General features: G+C 47.6%; 1 protein-coding gene across 2 annotated transcripts in view; it reads right to left on the bottom strand.

The window, feature by feature from the left end:
* Positions 1-752: 752 nt before the first annotated feature.
* CNOT6L (CCR4-NOT transcription complex subunit 6 like) overlaps positions 753-26,844 on the bottom strand; it is a 143,014-nt gene continuing 116,922 nt past the window's right edge. For both annotated transcript variants that reach the window (XM_038758890.1, XM_038758891.1), the window contains 7 exons: positions 23,985-24,053; positions 21,055-21,212; positions 19,504-19,658; positions 12,907-13,058; positions 8,909-9,136; positions 5,769-5,971; positions 753-1,002 (listed from right to left, as the gene is read on the bottom strand). In XM_038758890.1, the coding sequence (XP_038614818.1) occupies positions 790-1,002; positions 5,769-5,971; positions 8,909-9,136; positions 12,907-13,058; positions 19,504-19,658; positions 21,055-21,212; positions 23,985-24,053 (1,178 nt within the window). In that variant the 3' untranslated portion in view covers positions 753-789. The remainder of the gene's footprint in view (positions 1,003-5,768; positions 5,972-8,908; positions 9,137-12,906; positions 13,059-19,503; positions 19,659-21,054; positions 21,213-23,984; positions 24,054-26,844) is intronic.

Below are 26,844 nucleotides of genomic sequence, written 5' to 3'. Positions count from 1 at the left end.
CCACAAAGTAGGGAGCAGGTTCCGCTAAGGGATGCGATTGATTCACCATCCGGAGTTGCCCCTCAAAAGGAGGGGAGGCGCGGGTCTTAAGGGGATTTACCAACAAGGCAAACGCCAGAGCGGCTGCCTAGGAGGGGTGGGCTCTTGCGCTACCGTCTTTGGTTTCCGGATTTAACTCGCGGTGGGGAGGTCCCGCTCCCCTCTACTTAAAATCCGACCGGTAGGAAGTGCTTTGCTCAAGTGCAAAATGAAGGGGGGCAAAAACCAATTTGGAGTAGAGAAAAGACAGACGTTCCAGAAGGGGTTCCCTACGCCTCCATCCTTTTGCTCGGCGTGCGCGCACATATGGGTGTGTGTGTGTATGTGTGTTTTAAAAACATTTCCTTTAAAAAAAGAAATAAGAAAGCACAGATGGCTCGTCTGCTATAATTCAGAGAGCGCGTTCGTTTTCGTAGGAGCAGCTCGGGACTGCCGGAAGGCCTACTGATTCGCCCGTGAGACCCGCGGCCTCCTGAGGTTCGGAGCAACCCAACCCCGGCTCAACGCAAACCTTGGAGCGGGAGTCACCCTTCGGCCCCGGCCCGAGCGGCAAACGACACCGATACGCACCCGGGTGTGCAAACCAATCTCACGGCAAACACATAATGAAAGGAGCCTGGAGAAGCAGCGTAAGGATGGCCATACTTCACTCCTACATACTTTGATTTACAACTGTACAGGTCCATAGCAACGGATCCCCACCACCCCCCCCCCCAGCCCCCGCCCCCGCCGCCGAGGGGTCGGATGCCACTACCTCCTACTGGGTAGGTGGACCCCGTTGACCAGAGGCAGGGGCGGAGGGTGAAGTTCAAGTTGTGTTAACAGTGAGAAGTGGTCTGAAGGGATATGTGGGTGGGGGCATCCAGTGATGTTGTTCTCAACCAGCCACTGAGGATCCAAAGGCCCCAGGACGCCAAGCACGTTCATATGAGTCTTAGAATAGAAAATGTAGTCAATCACGCCCTGCGGGGGAGGGGGGAAATGGGAGAGCGGAGGAAAAAAAACAAAACAATGCCGGTGAGACCACAACGGGGGCAAAATCGACTCCACAACGTACACTCACTCTCTCACACACAGGCACGCACAGCAAGAACGGAGTTTCTGAATCCTCTGGGCGGCCGGGATTATCCATCCATCAATCAATGATATTTGTTGAGCGTTTACTGTGTGCAGAGCGCTGCACTAAGCGACTGGGAGAGTTGAACGCAACAGAGTTGGTAGACACGTTCCCCGCCCACGACGAGTTTAGAGTCGAGAGGAGCAATCAATCCAATCGATCAATCAGTGCTTTTCATTGAATGCTTTCCAGGGTATCTAACCAAGGCGGCACGTGAAGACAGGGAGCAATTTCTGGGCTGGGCTGGGCCTCAGCAGGAATCCAAAATTGGTCACGCGACAAGTTGCAGCTGAGGCCAACTCGAACCAATTCATAATGCCCGTTGTTGGGTAGGGACTGTCTCTACATGTTGCCAACTTGTACTTTCCAAGCGCTTACTACAGTGCTCTGCACACAGTAAGTGCTCAATAAATACGATTGAATGAACGAATGAATAATGCCCCCTCCCACAGCTCTGACCCAAACCGGCCATGAATTTCATTCAATCATTTTTATTGAGCGCTTACTGTGCAGCCCGGTAAAAAATGAACCAGAGGATTTTGCGTTTGTAAGCAGTAATTGTGGCCGCCGGGACTCTTCCTTGGGGCAGCTGAAGTGATGAGACCAGCAGTGCTCTCTGAGGAAAACAAGAAGCAGCGGGGCTCCGTGGAAAGAGCACGGGCTCTGGAGTCAGAGGTCAGGGGTTCGAATCCCGACTCTGCCAACTGTCAGCTGTGTGACTTTGGGCAAGTCACGTAACTTCTCTGTGCCTCAGTTCCCTCATCTGTAAAATGGGGATTAAGACTGTGAGCCCCCTGTGGGACAACCTGGTCACCTTGTAACCTCCCCAGCGCTTAGAACAGTGCTTTGCACATAGTAAGCGCTTAATAAATGCCATCATCATTATTATTATTATTAAAACTGCCCCTTCCTCACCTCCCAGCCCACCCCCAGGTCTGAATGATGCCCGCTCAGCGTAGAGCCTTGCACCAGTTGTTTGAGAGACAGGCAGAAGTATAAAGAGCAGGCTTTCTACCTCCTTGTTTACGGTGTCTAGCTAGAAATCCTCCCCAGAGTGAAGAGGTGCAAGGTGGTGGGAGGAGGGAGAGGACAGGAGAAGGAGGGAAGTGCTCAGAACAGTGCTTTCCATCCAATCAATAGTATTTATTGACTGCCTATTGAGAGGCTTGCTGCTTCTGTAGAGGCAGAAAGGCCAGGCCTCTTCCCCCGCATCCCTACTGTGATTCTGCTCACAGCTCCCAAGGCCAGCTCTCTCCCTGGCCCCCTGTCATTGACTAATCGCTCCAACAGCATTTATTGACCATCTTAAGAAGCAGTGTGGCCTAGTGGAAACAGCAAAGCTTGGGAGGCAGATGACCTGGGTTCTAATCCCAGCCCTGCCAACTGCTTGCTCTGTGACCTTGGGCAAGTCACTTAACTTCTCTGTGCCTCAGTTTCCTCAACTGTAAAATGGGGATTCAATACCTCTTCTCCCTCCTCCTTAAGACTGTCAGCCCCATGTAATCAACTTGTACCGACCCCAGCGCTTAGAACAGCTTCTGACGCGTAGAAAGCACTTAACAAGAACCCTACAACAAGCACTTAGTGTTTGTACGGCCAACTGTTCTAAGTGCTTGGGAGAATACGCTTTCAAGGGACTTGCAATCTAGCTGGATAAACAGGCTGATGGGAGTGATCTTAGAAATGGTGGGGGCAAGAGGAAGAATAAAGATATGAATTGTAATAAAGAGAAAAGAGAGAGATGAAATAGAGTGTAAACTGATACGTATGTAAGGCTAAGGAGAGCACTGAGTGCGGGCGTGGGGCGCGCGTGTCCATCCCCAAATGTACATGCAAAGAACTGTGAGCTAGGGTGATGAGAAGCAGCGTGGCTCAGTGGAAAAGAGCATGGGCTTTGGAGCCAGAGGTCATGGGTTCGAATCCCAGCTCTGCCACACGTCTACTGTGTGACCCTGGGCAAGTCACTTAACTTCTCGGAGCCTCAGTCCCCTCATCTGTAAAATGAGGATTAAGACTGTGAACCCCACGTGGGACAACCTGATCACCTTGTATCCCCCCCAGCGCTTAGAACAGTGCTTTGCACATAGTAAGCGCTTAACAAATGCCATCATTCAGCGCTTAGAACAGTGCTTTGCACATAGTAAGCGCTTGATAAATGCCATCATTATTATGGAAGTTAACTGGGGAGGGCTTCCCAGAGACGGTGGGATTTCAGGAGGGCTTTGAAAATGGCTTGGGCAATTTGAAGGAGGGAGTTCCAGGAGAGGAAAGAGTCTGAGAAAAGGTCAGAGGCAAGACAGCTGAGAGCCAAGCACTGGAATAAGGTTAGCTTGAGAGAAGCGAGCAGAGGTGCTGAATAACAATATATGAAAGTGGACAGTAAACTCAAGGGGGAAGAAACGGGAGGCAGGGAGATCAAAGAGGAGGCTGATGCCGTGGTCTAGTTAGGGGATAAGAGCTTGAACCAGGGTAGTGACTGGAAGGGTGGAGAGGAAGCCAAAACGACACCAGAATGACAAGCTTTTGGTACAGTGAGGATGGTGGTGGGACTGTGATGGGAAAGTCAGGAGTACAATTGCGTGGCTCAGAGGAAAGAGCCCGGGCTTTGGAGTCAGAGGTCATGGGTTCAAATCCCAGCTTGCCACTTAGCTGTGTGACTTTGGGCGAGTCACTTAACTTCTCTGGGCCTCAGTTCCCTCTTCTGTAAAATGGGGATAAAGACCGTAAGCCCCCGCTGTGGGACAACCTGATCACTTTGTAACCTCCCCAGTGCTTAGAGCAGTGCTTCGCACATAGAAAGCGCTTAATAAATGCCATTATTATTGTTATTATTACAATTAGGAGGACCGAGGAGGAATTCCATTTTAGCCACGATGAGTTCAAGGTGCCGGCAGGCCATCCAGGTGGAGAAGTCCTGGAGGCAAGAGAAGGTGAAGCAGCATGGGCTTTGGAGTCAGAGGTCATGGGTTCAAATCCCGGCTCCGCCACTTGTCAGCTGTGTGACTTTGGGCAAGTCACTTCACTTCTCTGTGCCTCAGGCACCTCATCTGTAAAATGGGGATTGCGACAGAGCCCCACGTGGGACAACGGTGGCCTTGTAACCTCCCCAGCGCTTAGAACAGTGCTTTGCACATAGTAAGCGCTTATAAATGCTATTATTATTATTATTATTATTAAGGTGGGTGGAAGCTCCATCTGCCTGGAGCCCTCTGAGCAGAGGGCTAGTGTCAGGAGAGAAGAGTTAGGGGACTCAGAACAGAGCCTTGTTCTGCAGAAGGCCAGCAAATGGGATAGAGATGGAGCAGCCAGAGAGGTCAGAGGGGAACAGATGATTAACCAGGGTGGAGAAAACCCGGCTGGACAACGCTTGCCGCAGTAGACAGTGGTCAGCGGCCACTCGAAGGCAGCCACGAGGTCAAGGAAGAATGGGACGGAGGAGAAGCCACTACACTTGACTAGAGTCTACAGGAGCCCCCGGTGACGGGGGTTTCAGAGGCAAGAAAAGGAAAAAAACAAGATTGCAGAGGGCCACACACGAAGAGAGTTGGGAAGAAAGGGAGCCGAGGCAATGAGAAGCAGCATGGCTCAGTGGAAAAAGCCCGGGCTTTGGAGTCAGAGGTCATGGGTTCAAATCCCGGCTCCGCCAATTGTCAGCTGTGTGATTCGGGGCAAGTCACTTAACTTCCCTGTGCCTCAGTTCCCTCATCTGTAAAATGGGGATGAAGACTGTGAGCCCCCCGTGGGACAACCTGGTCATCTTGTAACCTCCCCAGTGCTTAGAACAGTGTTTTGCACATAGTAAACACAATAAATGCCATTATTATTATTATTAATGGGTCGAAACAATCCATTCAAGATGTTTGGACAAGAGACTTTCTAGTAAAATAGCACCATCCTTGCTGCACTGATATACCAGACCCAGCCGCCGGATGGACAAGCTTGCCTCACTGCCTCAACTCCGTAAAATTTGGTAGGACTGAGGAAAGCTATCGCTAAAGCACCACTGTCTGGTCTCTGAGTGCCCGAATCAGTCGATTACTTAGCTCCAACGGAATTCTTTCAATTCCCCGGGCCCAACCCTAAACTCCTACCCAAACCAAAACCTCCTTCGCTTGAGATATAAGATGTAAGCACTGCAGTTTCCTCATCTGCGAAATGCGGATTGAGACTGTGAGTCCCATGTAGGACAGGGATTGCATCCAAACTGATTAGCTTGTGTCTACCCCAGCGCTTAGTACACTGCCGGCATAGAGTAAGCATTTAACATGTACCATTTAAAAAAACAACAAAACCCCCCCACACAATTGCTTCTACTGGGTTAAGAGGGAGGGAAAAGGGCTTTGCCAACCACCTTGCCCTGCCCCTGGCTGCCCCAAGGCACAGCCTGGCTCTCCCTTCTCTGGCCATTCATTCATTCATTCATATTTACTGAGCGCTTACTGTGTGCGCAGCACTGTACTAAGCGCTTGGAAGACTATCATACAACAATAAACAGACACATTCCCCGCCTGCAACGAGCTTTCGGTCTAGAGGCCATTATAAGCGACCGGGGTGGGGGAAATGCAGGCTTGGGAAGCGGTACTTATTCCAACTCTCTAACCCCACTGCTTACTTTGAAATCAAAGGTGTAATTGGTGTAAGGCATCAAGTTATTTTCATAGGCGCTCTTAAGTTGGAAGCCATGTGTGATTCTTCCTTCCGAGGTTCCGTTCTTTCCATTGCAGCTGAAGTTCATAAGACACTCGTTGTACCGTAGTTCCTTGAAGTCCTTATGGTTGTCAGCTACTCCCCCGTTGCTCAAGTATTCCACGACACCTGGGTGGGAGGGAAGGACCAGGAGGTGACTCCCGGTAGCCTCGGCAAAGTAGCCCCAATCTCTCAGAGGAGCTCTAGCCTAAGGGGAGGTCCTAGGGCAATGTGGCAGGCAGGTGGAAAGAGCATGGGCCTGGGATGCAGAGGATGTGGGTTCTAATCCCCGGCTCTGCCACATGTCTGCTGTGTGACCTGGGGAAAGTCACTTAACTTGCCCGCCGTCAACCCCCGGCCCACGTCCTCCCCCTGGCCTGGAATGCCCTCCCTCCGCACATCCGCCAAGCTAGCTCTCTTCCTCCCTTCAAAGCCCTACTGAGAGCTCACCTCCTTTTTTTTTTTTTGAGGGTATTTATTAAGCGCTTACTATGTGCAAATCACTGTTCTAAGCGCTGGGGAGGATACAAGGTGATCAGGTTGTCCCACAGGGGGCTCACAGTCTTAATCCCCATTTTACAGAAGAGGTAACTGAGGCGCAGAGAAGTTAAGTGACTTGCCCAAAGTCACACAGCTGACAAGTGGTGGAGCCAGGATTTGAACCCATGACCTCTGACTCCAAAGCCCGGGCTCTTTCCACTGAGCCACGCTGCTTCCCAGGAGGCCCTCCCACACTAAGCCCCCCCTTTCCTCTCTCTCCTCCCCATCCCCCTGCCCTACCTCCTTCCCCTCCCCACAGCACTAGTATACGTGTTTGTACAGATTTATTACTCTATTTATTCTACTTGTACATATTTACTATTCTATTTATTTTGTTAATGATGTGCATCTAGCTTTACTTCTATTTATTCTGACGACTTGACACCTGTCCACATGTTTTGTTTTGTTGTCTGTCTCCCCCTTCTAGACTGTGAGCCCATTGTTGAGTAGGGACCATCTCTATATGTTGCCCACTTGTACTTCCCAAGCGCTTAGTACAGTGCTCTGCACACAGTAAGCGCTCAATAAATACGATTGAATGAACTTCTCTATGCATCAGTTACCTCATCTGTAAAATGGGGTTCAGGACTGTGAGCCCCAAGTGGTACAGGGACTGTGTCCAACCTGAGTAGCTTGTATCTACCCCAGTACTTGGCACATAGTAAGTGCTTAATACCCCAATTATTATTAACCAGACTACCATCTAGGGGTGGGCAGGGAACAAAATGCAGATCATCTGTGCAATCCCCTGATACATTATTCGAGACGCAGCTTGGCTCAGTGGAAACATCCCAGGCTTTGGAGTCAGAGGTCATGGGTTCAAATCTCAGCTCCACCAATTGTCAGCTGTGTGACTGTGGGCAAGTCACTTAACTTCTCTGCGCCTCAGTTCCCTCATCTGTAAAATGGGGATGAAGCCTGTGAGCCCCCCATGGGACAACCTGATAACCCTGTAACCTCCCCAGCGCTTAGAACAGTGCTTTGCACATAGTAAGCGTTTAATAAATGCCATCATTCTTATTATTCGATCCTACATAAGCCCAGCGCTGCCAAGGCGGCAAAGACCTCTGCCCATTTCAAATGCCCAAGTGAAGGGCAGCAGCATGATCCAGTCTGCTGGCTCCATCACCCCTGAGTCCTGAGAGAGGGCACAAGTGGTCCACCTACCTGGGATCCTCCGGTCTCTTTGGTTGCACAGCCCAGCCCCAGCCCCAAATCCCGGCATGTCACTATACCTTCATCTCGCCTATCTTGCCACCGACTCCTTGCCCACATTCACCCTCTGGCCTGGAACTCCCCCCATCTTCATAGCCAACAGACCATTCATTCATTCATTCAACTGTATTTACTGAGCGCTTACTGTGAGCACAGCACTGTAATAAATGCTCGGGAGAGCAACAATAAACAGACACAGTCCCTGCCCCCAATGAAACTACCACTCTACCCACCTGCAAAGCCCTCCTAAAAATCACAACTCTTCCAAGAGGTCTTCTCTAAGGCCTCCTCTTCCCTACCCGCCTTCCCTTTGTGTCAACTGGATCTGTTCCCACTAAGCACTTGATGTGTACTACCCCTTAAGTCCCAAAACACTTACGCATGGTTTCTTATCCTCAGTTGCTTCCCCTACCTGTAATTTCTTTTAATGTCTGTCTCCCCTTTTAGACTGTAAACTCCTTGTGGGAAGTGATCGTATCTGCCAACTCCACTGAACTCTTCTAAGGGCTTAGTACAGTGCTCTGCACACAATAAAGCGCTAACTAAATAGCACTGGTGGATTGATTAAATCCTCCACCTCGTTGGGTTGGGGTTTCCTTGAAGATCTCTGTCTTCTGTGACTGTTGGACTTGGCCGCCGGCCCCAATTCCTGGGCTACTTTTTAAAATGGCACTTGGTCTCACGCTCCTCTCCCTCGATAATAAACTCTTTGCTTAGACACAGTGCCAACAGACCTAAGACTGGTTACCTTTTCATTTATCAAGTGCAAGATTTTAGACCCAGTATCTCAAATAAATGACCTGGAAAAAAATGTTCATAAAACATGAAGTTGATACATTTCGTCCTGGAACCCTGAGACTATTCTGATTGCCCTTGGCAGCTGCAGAAAATTAAACCCAGGTGTTCACCATAGCAACAGATTGATAGGTTTAAAAAGCTGGCCTCACCCCAGACACCTAGCTGATTTCAACAAGAGAAGCAGCATGGCCCAAGCAAAAGGACCTAGGTTCTAATCCCAGCTCCGCTACGTGTCTGCTATGTGACTTGGGGAAGTTACTTAACTCTTCCATTTCTCAGTTGCCTCATCTGTAAAATGGGGAGTAAGAGCTTGAGCCCCATATGGGACATGGACTGTGTCCAATGTGAATAGCTTGTACCTACCCCAGTGCTTAGTACAGTGCCTGGTTTAACAAATACCATTAAAAAAAAACCTACCCCACTCCAAGCCTACAAGAAGGTGAGCACATGTGCCCCTCCTGACCACCCCACAACTCACCCCCAATTTAAAGTGAAGGAAATACTGATAAATACCTGAATCTGGCAATGAGTTAAGATCTGCACATAGCACCAGCGGGATGGAGTTGAGATCTGTGGTTGGGCTACCGGGCCTGCTAGAGGCTTTCTCCAAGATGTTTTTCACTTCGGAGACGAACATCATAGTCTGGATGAGTTTCACATCAGAATATTCCGGGTCCCAGTGCATGTGGGCATTTGCCACTATAAGTAGCTGTTTGTCTGAAGCCTGAATGGGTTTCAAACCTGAATTAAATCATTAGAAAAAGAAGGAAAAAAACATATAAAAGACTTGAGTTTTAGCCCGCAAGTACTTCTCTCACTCCCATTTGGGAAACTGTGGTTCCGAAAGGTCTACTATCAAAAAGCATGACGAGGTTTGGGGCCTCATTTTTCTTTTCTTTATGTACAATCCTCCTCGCTTCAGGTCCATCAATCAGGACTCTAGCCCTGACCTATCACTTTGGGGAACAATGCTCTGGGTCAGAGTGAGTGGGACTATTTTATTTCAAATTATTATTCGGAACTCTTAAGGATGCAAAATGAGTCCAACCCGTACGTAACCTTCTGGGCACGAATGAACTGAAACATCCCGGCTCCGCTGCATTTCTCTCTGTAGGCCATTACACCAAGCAGAATCTCATGAATTGCTCGACTGTCACGGTGACCTTCTTCGGTTTAACACGGGGTTGAAGGGGGAAAAAGATCCATTTCCCTAAATTTGTTTCACTGTCCACGAAACGGGGTAAGGACTTGGATTCTAAATCTACCGCTCTCAAGAGACTCGGGCAGAATATTATTAAGCTCACAGCATGAAATTTTGATCTCTTGTTCTCATCTATAATTACACCAAAGATGGAAAAGCACTAATTCTTCCTTTTGTGAAGAAAATGTGAATGAAAACTTCCCTTACTTGGGGGAAACAAACAAACCTAACAGCCCAGTGAAAAGGAAAAGGAGAAGCACAGTGACCTAGTGGATAGAGCACGGGCTTGGGAGCCAGAAGGACCCAGGTTCTAATCCCAGCTCCACCACTCATCTGCTATAAGACCTTGGGCAAGTAACTTCACTTCTTTGTGTCTGTTTCCTCATCTGTGAAATGGGGCTTAAGACTGTGAGCCCCATGTGGGTCATGGACTGTATCCAACCTGATTATCTTGTAATTACCCCAGTGCTTGGAAGAGTGCCTGATACACAGACATTTTAAATACCATAAAAAAGTGACTTTTTATATTATTTTGCCTAGTACTTCATTGTCAGGAGAATTGACCATTTTCTGCTGCATATGGAAGTTGAGGTACAGAAAAACTACATGGCAGAGCCCAACATAGGAGGATTACAGGAGTAGCTGCCCATTCAGTCCTCCTAGGGGGGACCTGAGAGAAAACTCAGCAAAATTATTTCCACCTTGTTCTCTAAAACAAGTTCACTCCCTTCCGGCAGATTAAATGTCCTGAGAACCATGGGCAAAATCAGCCTGTCATTCATTCATTCAATTGCATTTACTGAGTGCTTACTGTGTGCACAGCACTGTACTAAGCGCTTGGGAAGTACAAGTTGGCAACATATCGAGACGGTCCCTATCCAACTATGGGCTCACAGTCTAGAAGGGGGAGACAGACAACAAAACAAAACTTGGGGACAGGTGTCAAGCGGTCAGAACAAAGCTAAATGCACATCATTAACAAAATAAATAGAATAGTAAATATGTACAAGTAAAATCCCTTCAGCCTCTCCCACACAACTGCCGTACTGCCTCACAACCCTACTGAAAGCAGTGGAGTGGCGTTCTCACCACGGGAAGTGGCTGACAGGTACAGCCTTTGCTTCTCCGAAAATACGAGGGGTACGCAGTTCAAGTCTGCAAAGATTTTTGGTTCAGCACTCCAGGAAGAAAAACAGCATTATGTGGAAAGAGCGTGGTCTGGGAGAGAGGATGCAAGGATGGCAAGTAGAAAAAAATCCCTTGCAAATCCTCTGAAAGTGGACGTCTTTTCAGCTCAGCTTCGAAACTTAATCATAGCGCTTGATTAGAGATCGTGAATCCATGGTCCCTGTCAAAGCATTTGGGGGTGGGACGGGGTGAGATGTAAAGGATGGAGGGCTTAGCTTTGGTAGGAGAGGTGGCCAGAGGCAGCTCGTCCTGGGAAACTCGGGGGGAGAAGTGGCAATTTTCTTCCCGAAATTCTCTACCTCGGGGCGCTCTCCTTGATCCTGTTGATATGTGTGTAAGCACTGTTGTTAGGCAACCATTATTGGGTCCATGTCACGGATTCACAATGATCTCTGAAAAGAATATGGAATAGAAGGGGCTGGACAAGCAGCGTGGCCGAGTGGTTAGAGCACGGGTTGGGAGTCAGAGGACATGAGTTCTAATCCCGGCTCTGCCAACTGCTTGCTGCGTGACCTTGGGCAAGCCACTTCTTTTCTACGTGCTTCAGTTTCCTCATAAGGAAAAGGAGGATTCACTACCTGATCTCCCTCTTACCTGGATGTGAGTCCCCACTGGGACAGGGATTGTGTCAACCTGGTAAACTTGTATCTACCCCAGCGCTTAGAACAGTGCTTGACACATCGTAAGCGCTTAACTCTGCACACAGTAAATGCTCACTAAATATGACTGCACGAATGAACAAATACCATAAAAAGGCAAGGGGGCTGGAGTGATTACATTAGTCCCAAATTTTTTTTAAAATCCATTTTTCAGGTGAACAGTGGCAATGTCTGATCATGGAAATAGACAAAGAACTGAACTGATGAGACCAGAAGCGTAGGAAACATTCATTCAGGCAGATCTCCCTTCCTGGGAACTTCATTTCCCAGGGTACAATAAGTCTATTGTTCCTACACTCTTCTGGGAGATTACTATCTACCGGAAGGAGGGTGAAGCTGTGGGATCTGGCAATTAGGATGGGCAGAACTGTTAATTTCAAGGAGAGCCCTGTCTTCCCTAGCTCTCCACTCTCACTCATCTAAATGCTCTGAAGGGCCACCTCCAGTTCTTCCCACGTGTTCCCTGCCCTCACACCCAAATTTACGTGGGTGTTTATGGGAGCTTGTACAATGAGAGGGGCATAAGCCTTCACATCTGCTGTCTTCTTCCTTTTCCCCTCCATATGCCTTAAACTAAAACCTGGACAGCTAAGACTTCTAAAATGGTTTGACAGCAATGGAGCAGCTCATGAACAACTTCTCCTCCTGACAAGCCAGCTCTCACAGAACACCCCGGGATGTGGAAACTGGATCGATGCATCTTCCAGAGGATGCAGCCCATCTGTCTTTGCCTAATCTCTCATACACGGGGCTTGGTGTGGGGCAATAAACAGCAGGTAGTGGGGAGAGAGGAAACAACCCAATGGCTTGGCTAATCCCCATCGGCCTTGGGTGATGAGCCCTGGCTTGGTCAGAGAGCCCATTTAGAGGCAGAATACAGTTAAGTTACAGAAAATCACCACTCAGGTAAAGGTTATAACCCTTAATGCCAATGGTGACATAAAACTTTTTAAAAAAATGGTGGGTGGGGAGGGGCAGGGGGTGGGGAGAGAAAGAAAAGTGCCAAGTACTTAACCTTAAAGACAAAAGGTTCAGGCAAGAAACAAAGAATGGGATTTCTGAGAGGGACTAGTCATCCTGATTTTTAAGTTCAGTCCGCTGAAAACATTTCCTATTTCAAGAGCCTTTTAAAGGCGCATTAAAAAGCGCTCCATTGTGTATGCTTACGTAGTCAATCCTAAAATAGCGGCACTATGTAATATTTTTCCAAACACTCATCCTGCTTATTAGGATCTGATGCAGACTACCAAAAGGTCTCTAAACTAATAAACCCATCACGCGGGGCAAGTTTTAGTAGTAACTGCATTTATTAAGCACTTTCTGAGTTCAGAGCACTGTATTAAGTGTCAGGACAGAATCCTTAGGTGGGAATCGGACAGGGGTCCCTTGTGCCTCGGGGTAGGGGTGGGGGGCTCAGTTCCCGCTGAGATTTGAGACCTAAGGGTGTTGTCAAGTGAACTCACCTGCTCCAAACAGTTCTTTGTGGACCTCTAACACCACCGCCACCCCAATGTTATCCTTTGTCATCACTCTGTTCAGCATAGCTTCTGATCCATCTGAGTTGGCCATTGCCACTTGGTTAAATTCAACTGTGTGCTGCTGCACCAACGTAAATCTGAAGAGTAAAATTATTTATTCATTTAGAGAGCACGGCAGGCAGTGTGTACTTACCTAGGCCTGTAGCGGTAAAGAAGAAAACATTCTAAAACCTGTTTTCTCCTTTCATTTTCTCTACAAAACCTATTTGGGGGACATAAAGATACGCCACAGGAGCTGCCTTGCTGTAGCTGTTTTGGGAAAGACAGCATCTTCAAAATGCCCCAACCACCAGTTACGGTGGTTGAGAGGAAGTGTGACGTTTGGGGATTTGCCCGAGGCCCCTGTAAACAAGAGGCCTTGGGTTTAAGCCTTCGGAGCCCCTGCGTTTTCTGGCCCTGGATGAAGATCATGAAATACTGCGAAAGCAGCGTTGGTGGTGGAGGAATCTACCGCTTTCTCCCCCTTTCCTCATAATGATAGTAACTGTGGTGTTTCTTAAGCGCTTCCTATATGTCAGGCACTGTACTACACAAAGTGATGGGGTTGGACACAGTCCCTGCTCCACACAGGGCTCACAGCCTTAAACCCTATTTTACAGATGAGGTAACTGAGGCACAGAGAAGTGAAGTGACTTGCCCAAGGTCACGCTGCAGACAAGGGGCAGAGCTGGGATTAGAAACCAGGTCCTCCTTTCAGGTCCGTGCTCTATCAACTAGGTCACGCTGCTTCTCATGAGCTGGGGGAAAAGACAGAAGGGGAGATTTTCTCACAGGAGAGCAGCAGGGGAAACTGACATCGGGAGTGGTCCAGATTTCAAGGGTGGAAAAGAGTAAATGGGATGAGAATACACTGAACGTTTACTGTTTGCAGAGCACTCTACTACGTACTTGGGAAGACATATTCTCTGCCCACAATGAGCTTACGGTCTAGAAGACTGTACGGCACATATGTACATAAGCGTAATTATTTACTTACGTTAATCAATCATATTTATTGAGCGCTTACTATGTGCAGAACACTGTACTAAGCGCTTGGGAAGTACAAATTGGCAACATATAGAGACAGTCCCTACCCAACATTGGGCTCACAGTCTAAAAGGGTTAATGCCTGTCTCACCTTTGACTGTGAGTTCCTTGTGGGCAAGGACCATGTCTAGCAACTCTGTTGTACTGGGCTCTCCTATGCGCTTAGTACAGTGCTCGGCTTACAGTAAGCACTCAGTAAACACCAAAAAAAAAAAAAGGTTTTCATTTTCTGCTTGAAAAACTGGCCCTAAAAGAGGCATTTTTAGAAAACTAGCAAAAATGCAAAAGGATATAAATCCTGAGTACAATACCGCATTCCAGGTCTAACTGGTGTGACATTTACATACGCTCATATGAGACGTTTAAACAGAATCTGTTCCGGGGGCTTTGCCACGGACACTTAAGGCTGACATTTAAAGCCCCAAGCTTGTTTGTATTAAACAGCTCTGTTTGCAGAGCAACCTCATTTTTGCTGGGTGGCCCATGCATCAAAGCCCAATTTGACCGCGTCCAGGAGTATTTCCGAATAGGTCACAGAAGACCGTTAATTATATTGCAGGAGCACTTTTGTGCCTCCAAACCATTTCCCTTTCAGGGCTTGCTATTGGAATCCCTCACAGAGGCTTCTCAAGGTGACCTTAGACCTGGACTCCGCTCCTCTAACCCTCCGAACCTCATGGCCACAGCTGGAAAACTGGGCCTCCGAGTGCGTTACGGCAGCCCTCTCTCCAGTTTACACGCTGGGATAATACGTGTGGTATTTGTTCACTGCTTACTTTCTGCCACGCACTGTTCTAAATGATGGGCTAAATACAAGTAATCAGGTTGGACAAAGTCCATGTTCGACATGGGGCTCACAGTCTTGAGCCCCATTTTCCAGATGAGGTAACTGAGGCCCAGAGAAGGGAAGTGACTTGCCCAAGGTCACACAGCAGACACGTGGCAGGGCCGGGATTAGAACCTATATCCTTTGGCTCCCGGGCCCGTGCTCTTTCCACTAGGCTACTCTGCTTCTGGAATGACAGGGTAGGTGTAAATTATCCTACTGTCCCCCACCCCTGCTAAGCCTGGAAATGGTTCCTGTGCACCTGGTTGATTCGGGGATCCAGGGAAAGTCCCTCCTGGTGCAGTGGATCCCAGCCCCCACATCTTCTGGAAGAAGGATGTGTCACCTTAGACAAGTCACTTCACTTCTCTGGGCCTCAGTCACCTCATCTGTGAAATGGGTATTGAGATTGTAAGCCCCACCTGGGACGGGAACCGTGTCCAATATGATTTGCTTGTATCCACTTCAGCGCTTAGTACAGTGCCTGGCACACGGCACGCACTTAATACCACAATTATTATTATTATTCTTATGACTAGGCCAGGCGAGGGGGTGGGCGATGGCACCTCTCCTTTGCCCCGTCCCTCGGCCTACACTCGGGGATGGAGCCCAGCCCAGTTTGGGGCAGGCTGGTCCTTCCCTCAACTCAACCCCTACTCCCTTGGAGGACTGAGAGCTTTGGGAATAATCATAATTTGGTACTTGTTAAGCGCTAAGTGCCAAGGGCTGTTCTAAGTGCTGAGGTAGATATGAGTTAATCGGGTTGGACATGGTCCCTGTCCCACACGGGGCTCACAGTCCTCATCCCCGTTTCAGTGGGGGAGGTGTATGTGTGTTTGGGGGCTGGGGAGGGAAGGGAATGGGTGCCCTCAGAAGCCTCATCATCATCATCATCAATCATATTTATTGAGCGCTTACTGTGTGCAGAGCACTGTACTAAGTGCTTGGGAAGTACAAATTGGCAACATATAGAGACAGTCCCTGCCCAACAGTGGGCTCACAGTCTAAAAGGGGGAGACAGAGAACAAAACCAAACATACTAACAAAATAAAATAAATAGAATAGATATGTACAAGTAAAATAAATAGAGTAATAAATATGTACAAACATATATACATATATACAGGTGCTGTGGGGAAGGGAAGGAGGTAAGATGGGGGGGATGGAGACGGGGACGAGGGGGAGAGGAGGGAAGGGGCTCAGTCTGGGAAGGCCTCCTGGAGGCGGTGAGCTCTCAGTAGGGCCTTGAAGGGAGGAAGAGAGCTAGCTCACTGACCCAGCCCAAGGGCACTTTGCAGGCGTTCTGCCTACGCATGCCCAGCGGTGAGTTGGGGCCTTTCTTTCCCACTCCCTGGCACCTATCAGTTCCGAGTTGAGCTGCGCTGGTTTCTCATGAGCTGTATCTCACCTCACCTGACACTTCCAAGTAGCCAACACGGTAAGGCTAACATCCCCGGCAGAAGCTGGTGACTGCAATTTGAATGGGAACGGAATTTTTCAGCCCCACAGAGCTTGCGGTACGTATCCGGCATTTATTTATTAACATTAATGTCTGCCTCCCCCCTTTAGGCTGTGAGCTTATTATGGGCAAGAAATGTGTCTACCAACTTGCTCTCCCAAGCCCCTGCACACAGTAAGCTCTCAGCAAATATGATTTATTGACTGACTGATTGATTGGGAGACCTTGAATCTCAGTCCCGCTCAGTTTAACAGTGGCGTGGACATCTGGATGCTTGCCCAAGAAAATAAAATGGGGGGAACAATGCTTGCTCGCTACCTTGTTCTCAAACTACTTAGACGACTTAAATAATTAGTGCTCAGCATACAGAAATTCTTTATATGGAAGGTGCAACTCGTGACCACCACCGAGGCCCTGAGATTGTCCCTTTGCAGAGAAAGCCTTGATGATGTTCCATTTGGGTTCTTTTCCATGATGCTATTTTCCCCGGCTGTGTTCCAAGAGAAAATGTGATGACTCCTCTCATTATTGCCCCTGAAAAAATGTCTTGTATCCTGCTTACTTGTTGGAGAGGTTTTGTTTACAAGAATGAGTAGGAGGACATCGAGGGAAAACTGATTAATTTTTTTTTTCCCCGAGTGGGACATGGGCTCTGAGCCACAGAGGAAACCGCTAGACCAAACTAAACCATGAACCTCTGGGATTTCAGAATTCATAAATTATACAAAGCCCCGAAGAGCCCGGGCCTGGGAGCCAGAGGACCTGGGTTCTCATCCTGCCTCCTCCACTTGTTCCTTGTGACCCTGGGAAAATCACTTCGCTTCTCTGTATCTCCGTTCTCTCATCAGCAAAATGGAGATTCAATAATTGTTCCCCCTCCTCCTCCATCAGGGCCCCAATTATCTTGTCTCTATCCCAGTGCTTAGTACAGTGCTTGGCACAGAGTAAGCACTTAAATACCAACATTATTATTACAATGGTGGGATACCACAATGCCACAAATACCACAATTATTACTATTATCACTATTCTTGCTTGAAAAGTGGAGGCCACACTATGAACCGGCAGGCTGCCACTTCCCAATCCTATCCCGTAAAGAAGTTTCCACTCCAAAGCTACGCAACAAAGCCAGAGAGTCACAACAGAGGACATGGCTTAGTGGACAGAGCACATGCCTAGGAGTCAGAAGGACTTGGGTTCAAATCCCGGCTGCACCACTTGTCTCCTGTGTGACCCTGGGCAAGTCACTTCACTTCCCTGTGCTTCAGTTCCCTCATCTGTCGAATGGGGATTGAGATTGTGAACCCCATGTGGGACAGGGACTGTGTCCAACCCGATCTGCTTGTATCTACCCCAGATCTTAGTACAGTGCCTGGCACAGAGTAAGCGCTTAACAAATACCACGATCATTAAGTGGGAAAGAAAGAGAGGTATGGAGGCCCCTTATAACTTCACTAGATTACGCGAATTTGAGGCACCAAGGGGTTGAGTTAAACCTGCAGTGCTTCTCAACTAAATTTAGCAGACAATGCTGCCGCATCTGAGCTCAAAGTAGCGTGGCCTAATAGACAGAGAGAGAGCCTGAGAGTCAAGAGAGACCTGTGCTCTAATCCCGGCTCTGCCACGTCTGCTGTGCGACCCTGAGCAAGTCACTTAACTTCTCTGGGCCTCAGTTGCCTCGTCTGTAAAATGGGGATTAAGACTGTGAGCCCCCTGTGGGACATGGACTGTGTCCAACCTGATTAGTTTGTATCCAGCCCAGAATTCAGAACAGTGCCTGGCACATAGTAAATGCTTAACAAATACAATAAAAATAAACAAAATGAAAAACAAAAAAAAATCCCTATTGGCTCCCTTTGCTCCTTCTTTTCCCCTGATCAGGGGCTCCCGGGTTTTCCTTTAGCAAGGGTGCAAATATGGATATGTGTGTGTGTGTGTGTGTGTGTGTGTGTGTGTGTGTGTGTGTGTGTGTGTGTGTGTGTGTGTGTGTGTGTGTGTGTGTGTGTGTGTGTGTGTGTGTGTTCCTTTCCTTTCTTCCCTAGTGTCAAAGTCCATCTGTCCTGTATCTCTCTTTCCTTTGCTCAAACTGGAGACAGAGAAAGAGAGAATGAATGACTGTGCCCTCCAAACTGCTAAGACGGTCAAATATTAAGATCATGGGGAATGCAGATAACTGCAAAAGGAACTCTGCAGCACTTTATAACGGCCCCGTTGAAACAGGGAACCCCATCAACAATTCCCAGCAGAAACGGTGGATGGGCAGTTCTAAGTGACACTGTGCATCACGAGGCTGTTTCGACACTGATGGTGGCTAAGCGAGGCGTCCAAATTGGTTTCACAGAAATGGCTTGGAGAGTTTTTTTGTTGTTGTTTAAAAAGTCTACTCACAGCAAAACAACTACTGAATTGACTAGATAGCAGCCTGAGATTTACAGAAACCCGCGTGGTGACATGCAAATCAGGTTCCTTAACATGCACGACGACGGGTGTTGGGATACCAGAGCGGAAGAGAGCCAAATATCCGCAGATGGCTGTCAAGGACTTTCGCACCTCCTTAGCAACATTAGAAGGCTCTGGTATGTGATTCTATGTGACTCTAGACTGTAAACTCATTATGGACAGGGAACACATCTGCTAATTGTTGGACTTTACTCTTTCAAATGCTAAGTACAGTGCTCTGTACATAGCAAACGCTCAACAAGTACCACTGATTGATTGGTGGACACTTCTGAGGAGTGAAGGCCTCCCTAAGGAGATAGTCCATAATATGATGCTTGAAAAGGGGGCTGTATCGTGGCTGGTCAAATTGTGAGACATTTTTTCCCCACAGGCTCAAATGCAAAAAACTCGATTCCATTCCAGGGGCAGCCCTGGTGTGTCGGGTGAGGTGATTAAAAATGACGCAGTACTTCACTTCTCAACTGATCCTAGGGAATTTTTTGACCCCCTTCTATATACCAAGCATGGCCTCTATCACTTGCTTCCTTAGCTCCCCTTCACTCCACCCAAATACCCCACATTTTTTTGGGGGGGGGGGGGGATGATAGTAGTGATGTCGTCTGCAAAAACAAAACCCTGATTATTTGCCATTCAATGTAGGTCCAATCGAGGTCAGGGCCCGATTATATTTATGTCCACCCCAAACTGATGTGACGGACATGAAATTCAAGAAAATTTGTTTCATTTTGGGCACTCTACACCATTTACTTACTTTTCTATTTTGAAGAATATTGCACAACCGTCTACATGCTTCCTCTCCTGCTCAGACATGATTTTGGCACGTGACTTTGGAGAAAAAAATCCATCATATCCACGCTCCTTTAATGCTGGCAGAAAGAGTGTGAAGTATTGCTCTGTTTCCACTTCCTGAGATAAGAAGAGAGAGTCATTACCTACCTGACACTGAGGAAACACAGATTAAAACACCAAACAAGCTCAAGGAGGGGAGACTAACTTAGAACAAATAGCTCAGAAAAAGTTGCCTCTTGCTTCTCTTTCCTCCCCCTCTGGACTGTAAGCTCACCATGGGCAGGGAACATGTCTACCAACCATGTTGTACTGTCCTCTTCCAAGCACGTAGTACAGTGCTCTGCACAGAGTAAGTGCTCTATACCACTGAGTGATTAACAAATACCATTTTTTTTAAAAGGCACTTACTCTGTGCCTAGCACTGTACCAAGAGCAGGGGTAAATACAGTATCATCAGGTTGGCCACATTCCCTGTACCCCAAGGCTCAGTTTAAGGGGGAGGGAGAATGGGCACTGAATCACCACTTACAGGTGAGGAAACTGAGGCAGATAGAAATCAAATCTATTCATTAAGTCTATTAAATTAAGTCGAGAAACTTCTAGACTGTGAGCCCACTGTTGGGTAGGGACTGCCTCTATATGTTGCCAACTTGTACAGTGCTCTGCACACAGTAAGCGCTCAATAAATACGACTGAATGAATGAATGAAGTGACTTGCCCAAGGTCACAGTCGCATAGCCGGGGTTAGAACCCAGGTCCTCTGACTCCCAAGCCTGTGCTCTTCCTTCTCTGCCACACTGCTTTGGAGGGATTAGCTTTATCTTTAAAAGCAAAGTCATCTTTTCTCATTCCAAAATTTCACATCCCGCTATTAATAATGTTTTCCAGCGGCTAGCTGCTTAAGTTTTCCGCAGGAGTGCCTACCTTTAACAGGTGAGTTTAACACTGCTGTCGTTTTTTTTTCATTCTTGTGGATTGAGTTTGTGTCTTGGGATAGCTCTCCCCACCTCTCCCCAACCACAGTGGCCCCTTCCTTCACCTTGTCTCCCCGAGGAGTTCTTGGTGGACAGAGCTCAATTCCTGACTGTCTAGTGAAGTTTCCAAAGTACCAGAATAGTGCTCTGCAAACCATAGGCCAATAAATGCTGTTTCTAATGACTAAAAATGGGTATTCTGCTACGCAAGGCAGCCCCTCTTTTCACCCATCTGTCCTTAGTAGTAGGCCTAGAGGAAAAACCACAGGGCTGGGAGTCAGAAGGACCTGGGTTCTAATCCCGGCTCTTCCATACGTCTGCTGTGTAATCTGGGAAAGCCACTTTTCTCCGTGCCTCAGTTTCCTCACCTGTAAAACGGGGATAAAGACTGCGAGCCCCATGTGGGACAGGGACCGCTTCCGAGCCAATTATCGTGTATCTACCCCACTGCTTAGTACAGTGCCTGGCACGTAGTGAGCGCTGAACAAATACCGCAATTATTTAGGTGAATAAGAACAACTGAATTTTCACCGTGTTACCTGAAGACTGATGATGTCTGCATCACAGTTAACAATTTCTTCCATGATTCCCTTTTTCCTGTATTCCCAGTTTAGTGCCCAGGATGGGCAGTAGCCGTATAGCTGCCGGGTGGCGTATTTATCGCACAACACATTGTAACACATAACCGTGAATGATGCTAAGAAAGGGAAAGGGAGAAAAAAAATGGGTCAAAAAAAAATTAGGCAAGTTTTTCTCTCTATACGTTTTGTAACAACCCCTCCAACCGCCCACCTCTCCTGACACCTTTACCACACTTAACAGATCATGGCGGAGATCCTCTCAGGGGAAAACCTCAGGTCTGGTCTCATATTTATCCTCTAGACTGTAAGCTCATTATGGGCAGGGAATGTGTCTGTTTGTGTATTGTACTCTCCCAAGCATTTAGTTACAGTGCTCTGCACATAGTAAGCGCTTAACAAATACAATAATGAATGAATTATCCACTGCCTTGCTCCTGTAAACTCTCTCTTCAACACCTGTTCTTGCCTCTTATCATCATCAATCGTATTTATTGAGCGCTTACTATGTGCAGAGCACTGTACTAAGCGCTTGGGAAGTACAAATTGGCAACATATAGAGACAGTCCCTACCCAACAGTGGGCTCACAGTCTAAAAGCCAAAAGCTCTAAGCCAAAGAGTGCCAAGAAGCAGTGTGGCTTAGTGGGTGGAGCACGTGCTTGAGAGTAAGAAGGACCTGGGTTCTAATCCCAGCTCTGCCACATGGCTGCAGGGTGACCTTGAGCAAGTCACTTCCCTTCTCAGTGCCTCAGTTGCCTCATCTGTAAAATGTGGATAAGAGTCTGAGCCCAATGTGGGGCAGGGACTGTGCCCAACCTGATTAACCTGTATTATCTACCTGAGTGCTTAAAACAGCGCTTGGGACTTAGTAAGCGCTTAAAAATTACCATTACTATTATTATCAGTCAGAGAAGCCAGAGAAGCAGTGTGGCTTAGTGGAAAGAGCACGGGCTTGGGAGTTAGAGGTCAATCAATCAATCAATCGTATTTATTAAGCGCTTACTGTGTGCAGAGCACTGTACTAAGCGCTTGGGAAGTACAAGTTGGCAACATACGTCGCGGGTTCTAATTCCGGCTCCGCCACTTGTCTGCTGTGACCTTGGGCAAGTCACTTCAACTTCTCTGGGCCTCAGTTCCCTCAGCTGGAAAATGGGGATGAAGACCGTGAGCCCCATGTGGGACACCCTGATTACCCTGTATCTACTCCGTGCTTAGAACAGTGCTTGGCGCACAGTAAGTGCTTCGCAAATACCAACATTACTATTATTATTAAGGTAATCAGGTGAGGTAACGGATGTCCAGAGATGTTTAAATGACTTGCCCATGGTCACAAAGCAGACAAGTGGCAGAGCCGGGATTAGAATTTAGGGCCCATGACTCTCAGGCCTGTTCTCTTTCCATTAGGCCATGCGGCTTCTCCCAACCTTCCTTGAAGATGCTTCTCCTTCTAGGATTGCTGGGAAAACTGGAGTGAACCTAGGGTGGCAGAGGAAGTGGGGAAGCCCACACTCTCACACACCCACAAATACACACACAACCCCCCCCCCCGCCAACAAAAAATCAGATGCTACCAAAAGTTTACTGCAGTACTTTTGCTGCACATATATGAATTGGAGGAAATTTTAAACACGTCTGTGCTTCCCCACACACATTTCTGGCGGAGTCGTGGCCCCCGCCGCCCCTGCCGGTAATAGAGACCTTATTAATGGAAACGCTGACACTGTCCTAGTTACAGTTGCCTGATGATCACAACAACACTGTGCCAATTAAACTCATGTTGTTACGTCCGGAAGCCACACCACGGTGCCTCATTGCCCGGCAAGCTCTTTCTACGGATCGGGAACACGTCCCTTTTGCACAAAACGGGCTTAGGCAGCAGTGAGGTGGCCTCCTCTCCTCCTCCCAAATGCACTGAGGACAGTCACCATTCCCGACTTTCCAAACCGGCTTCACTGACAGAGGGACCCTCCTCCCATTCGATGAGTCAATGAAACTACAATGCCAACAGGGCAGGAACGAGAGGAACGTGACTGAACAGAGAGAATTAGATGTTTGAAGCCAATCTCAAGAAAACTCCCTTCAGAGAAAAGTCAGTTGTTCCTCTGAAGTTTCTCCTTGGGGGTGGCCAAGGACCCTTCTGGGCCCCCAGATACTCCTACCTCTGGGGCAACTGGCTATTAGGGACCATGTTTGATGCTTCAGAGACGCTGGGGAGAAATCAAACCTGACTCCTAAACATCCTGAGCCCAGATCTGCTTGCATCCCTTCCAGTGGATCACTAATTGGCACTAAGTTAACTGGATTTAGGAAGTTTATACCAACAACATCAACCCGCTATTTCATTCGTTTTTCCTAGTTCTCCTTCCTTTACACATGCAGTGAAATCCGTGAACTTTCGCCTATGCTGGATGCCTACGCTCACCAAATTAGCATTGCCTTTAAAAAAAATCATAAGATAAAATAAAACTGCCCCACATGGTTTATCATCATCATCATCAATCGTATTTATTGAGCGCTTACTATGTGCAGAGCACTGTACTAAGCGCTTGGGAAGTACAAATTGGCAACATATAGAGACAGTCCCTACCCAACAGTGGGCTCACAGTTTAAAAGGGGGAGACAGAGAACAAAACCAAACATACTAACAAAATAAAATAAATAGGATAGATATGTACAAGTAAAATAAATAAATAAATAAATAGAGTAATAAGCTCTTAGATGGGTCTGCCTTGGTGCCATTTCCCATTCATTTATTTATTCATTCAATAATTGTATTTACTGCACGCTTGCAGTGCGCAGAGCACTGCACTAAGCACTCGGAAGAGTACAAAATAACAATAAACAGACACATTACACACAGAGGCGATGAACAAAGAAAAGAGGAGTTTACCTGAGGGCAGAATTTGGTCTCGTTCTTTTAATGTAATCCACGGCCTCGGAGGAAGCTGCTCTGGGTGAACTGAAATATTTAAAATAACGCACTTTTAGATCAATGACCAAATGGCAGTTTGGATCACGCGGAGGCAGGAACACAACTTACGCTCGTCAGACCAAATTGCTTCGCTCCCTCATCGGGAAACAGGGATCCCTACAAGCCCGGCCTGAGAGGAGGGACCTTTTCCCCCTCCCCGCTGAATGCTGGAAGCCAAACGGGACCGAGGCGAGAAAGCCGGGATGCTGGGAGCCACTGCTGGTCCCAAGAACCGTGGGGGGCTATGGCAGGCCCCCCTTCTTCCCACCAAGCTTCCAAGAAGCCAAATCTGTCTTGCCAACCTTTGGAATACTGGGAAGGTTGTGGCAAGGGACTGGCCCCTACCAAGTACTGTTCATTCATTCATTCAATCGTATTTATTGAGCGCTTACTGTCTGCAGAGCACTGTACTAAGCGCTTGGGAATTACAAGTTGGTAACATATAGAGACGGCCCCTATGCAACAGGAGGCTCACAGTCTAGAAGGGGGAGACAGAGAACAAAACAAAACATATTAACAAAATAAAATAATTAGAATAAATATGTACAAATAAAATAAATAGAGTAATAAATACGTACAAACATATATACATATATACAGGTGCTGTTTTACTACCATGCTTGAATGTCGATGTTTTTCACATCACTCTAAGTATTGGAGTCTTATGGTTCTGCCTTTCCTCCTTGCTTGTTGGCTGGGTTCCACATAGTCACTCATTTCCCTGTTTTTACTTAGGTGCTTATTAATAATAATAATGATGATATTTATTAAGTGCTTACTATGTGTCAAGCACTGTTCTAAGTGCTGGGGTAGACACAAGCTAATCAGATTGGGCCCAGTCCATGTCCCTGTTTTACAGACGAGGGAACTGAGGCCCAGAGAAGTGAAGTGGGTTGCCTAAGGTCACACAGCAGACAGGTGGCGGAGCCGGGATTAGAACCCATGACCTTCTGAATCCCAAGCCCATGCTCTATCCGCTGCACCATGCTGGTCCTCCCCTCCCCACCCCCCAAAACCTTTGTGGGCTTAAGGCCACAACTGCATTGTAGCCACATTCTTTGCTTGAAAGAAATGACAATCAGATTTCACAGTGAGCAGGCAGACTTTGGGGAAGTCCCTTAATTTCTCTGTACATCAGTTATCTCATCTGTAAAATGGGGATTAAAACTGTGCGCCCCGTGTGGGACAGGGACTCTGTCTTAGTACAGTGCTCTGGACACAGTAAGCACTAAACAATAATAATAATAATAATAATGGCATTTATTGAGAGCTTACTATGTGCAAAGCACTGTTCTAAGCGCTGGGGAGGTTACAAGCTGATCAGGTTGTCCCACGTGGGGCTCACAGGCTTCATCCCCATTTTACAGATGAGGTAGCTGAGGCCCAGAGAAGTTAAGTGACTTGCCCAAAGTCACACAGCTGACATTTGGTGGAACAGGGATTTGAACCGATTTGACCTGACTCCAAAGCCCATGCTCTTTCCACTGAGCCACGCTGCTTCTCTGAAATAAATATAAAAAAAAAATAAATACAAATGAATGAATGAATGCCTAACCCCGATTTGCCTGTTTCCAGCTCAGCGCTTACAGTGCCTGGCGTAGAGTAAGCGTTTAACCAATATCACAATTATTATTATTCTTTTTTCCAGGATGCACAGCAACAGACACCAGTTGTGGGAATGTTAGAGAACATGGTCTGTCAAAGGTTGGTTTATGAAACCCTAGCTCCAAAAAGGAGATAGCCAAAAAGAAAAAAGAAAGAACACCAAGGGAGAAGACAAAAATGCCCCCAATAAAAATGCCCCCAATAAAAATGCCCCCCCCCCCCGCACCGCCCCCCCCCCCCCCCCCCCCCCCCCAAGGCCGCCCTACTCCCACCCTCTGAAACTAAGGTCCATGGGAGGCTTTCTAGCCTGCAAGCTGCTATTACCCATTTTTTTTGCTTCCAAACTCCCACACGCTCCAGGAATGGAGTTAAGAACCTGATAGACCACATCTGTGGCAACAACAACAATTTGTTTTCAATGTTGGTTTCAAAGGAACAAACGGGCCCTTTGCAATCCCTTTCAAAAACAGTCAAGTGTTCTTCCAGCCCGAGCAGCACAAAAATCAAATGGACACGCTCGTTCCTTTGGAACTGCAATTACCCAATGGGTTGACCAGATTCGCTATTTGAAAAGGTACTGCGTGTCCTGATTCATCTGACTCGCAAATGAGTTCCAAGTTCTTAAAATCTAGATCAAGAATGAAAAGGCCGAGGCCCTCGTTCTTCCATGGCAACTCGCTTCAGGAACAATGACGTGAGGCGATTTGGGGGAATTTGGGCTTCAAAGTCCTCAATCACCTTGCCCCCTTCTACCATCCCTTGCTGTTTTCCTATTACAACCCAGCCCGCACACTTCAATCCTCCAATGCCAACCTGTATCCAATCCAATCCAACTGTACGTGGATGTCCTCTATCTCACCGCAGACCTCGCGCTCCCGTCCTGCCTTCCTTCTTCCTATCCGACAGACTACTACTCTCCCCCGCTTCGAGGCCTTATTGAAGGCACATCTCCTCCACGAAGCCTTCCCTAAGCCCTCTTTCCCTTTTCTTCCACTCCTTTCTGTGTCATCCCGACTCGCTCCCTTCATTCGTTCCCCGCTCCCAGCCCCACAGCACTTACGTCCATCTCCGTCATTGATCTATTTATATTAACGTCTGTCTCCCCCTCTCGACTGTGAGCTTGTTGAGGGTAGGGAATGCATCTGTTCTACTGTATTCTCCCAAGCGCTTAGTA

This window comes from Tachyglossus aculeatus, chromosome 17 (assembly GCF_015852505.1).
Source record: "Tachyglossus aculeatus isolate mTacAcu1 chromosome 17, mTacAcu1.pri, whole genome shotgun sequence".
Classification (NCBI taxonomy): domain Eukaryota; kingdom Metazoa; phylum Chordata; class Mammalia; order Monotremata; family Tachyglossidae; genus Tachyglossus; species Tachyglossus aculeatus.
This window is presented reverse-complemented; position numbering and strand designations above follow the sequence as displayed.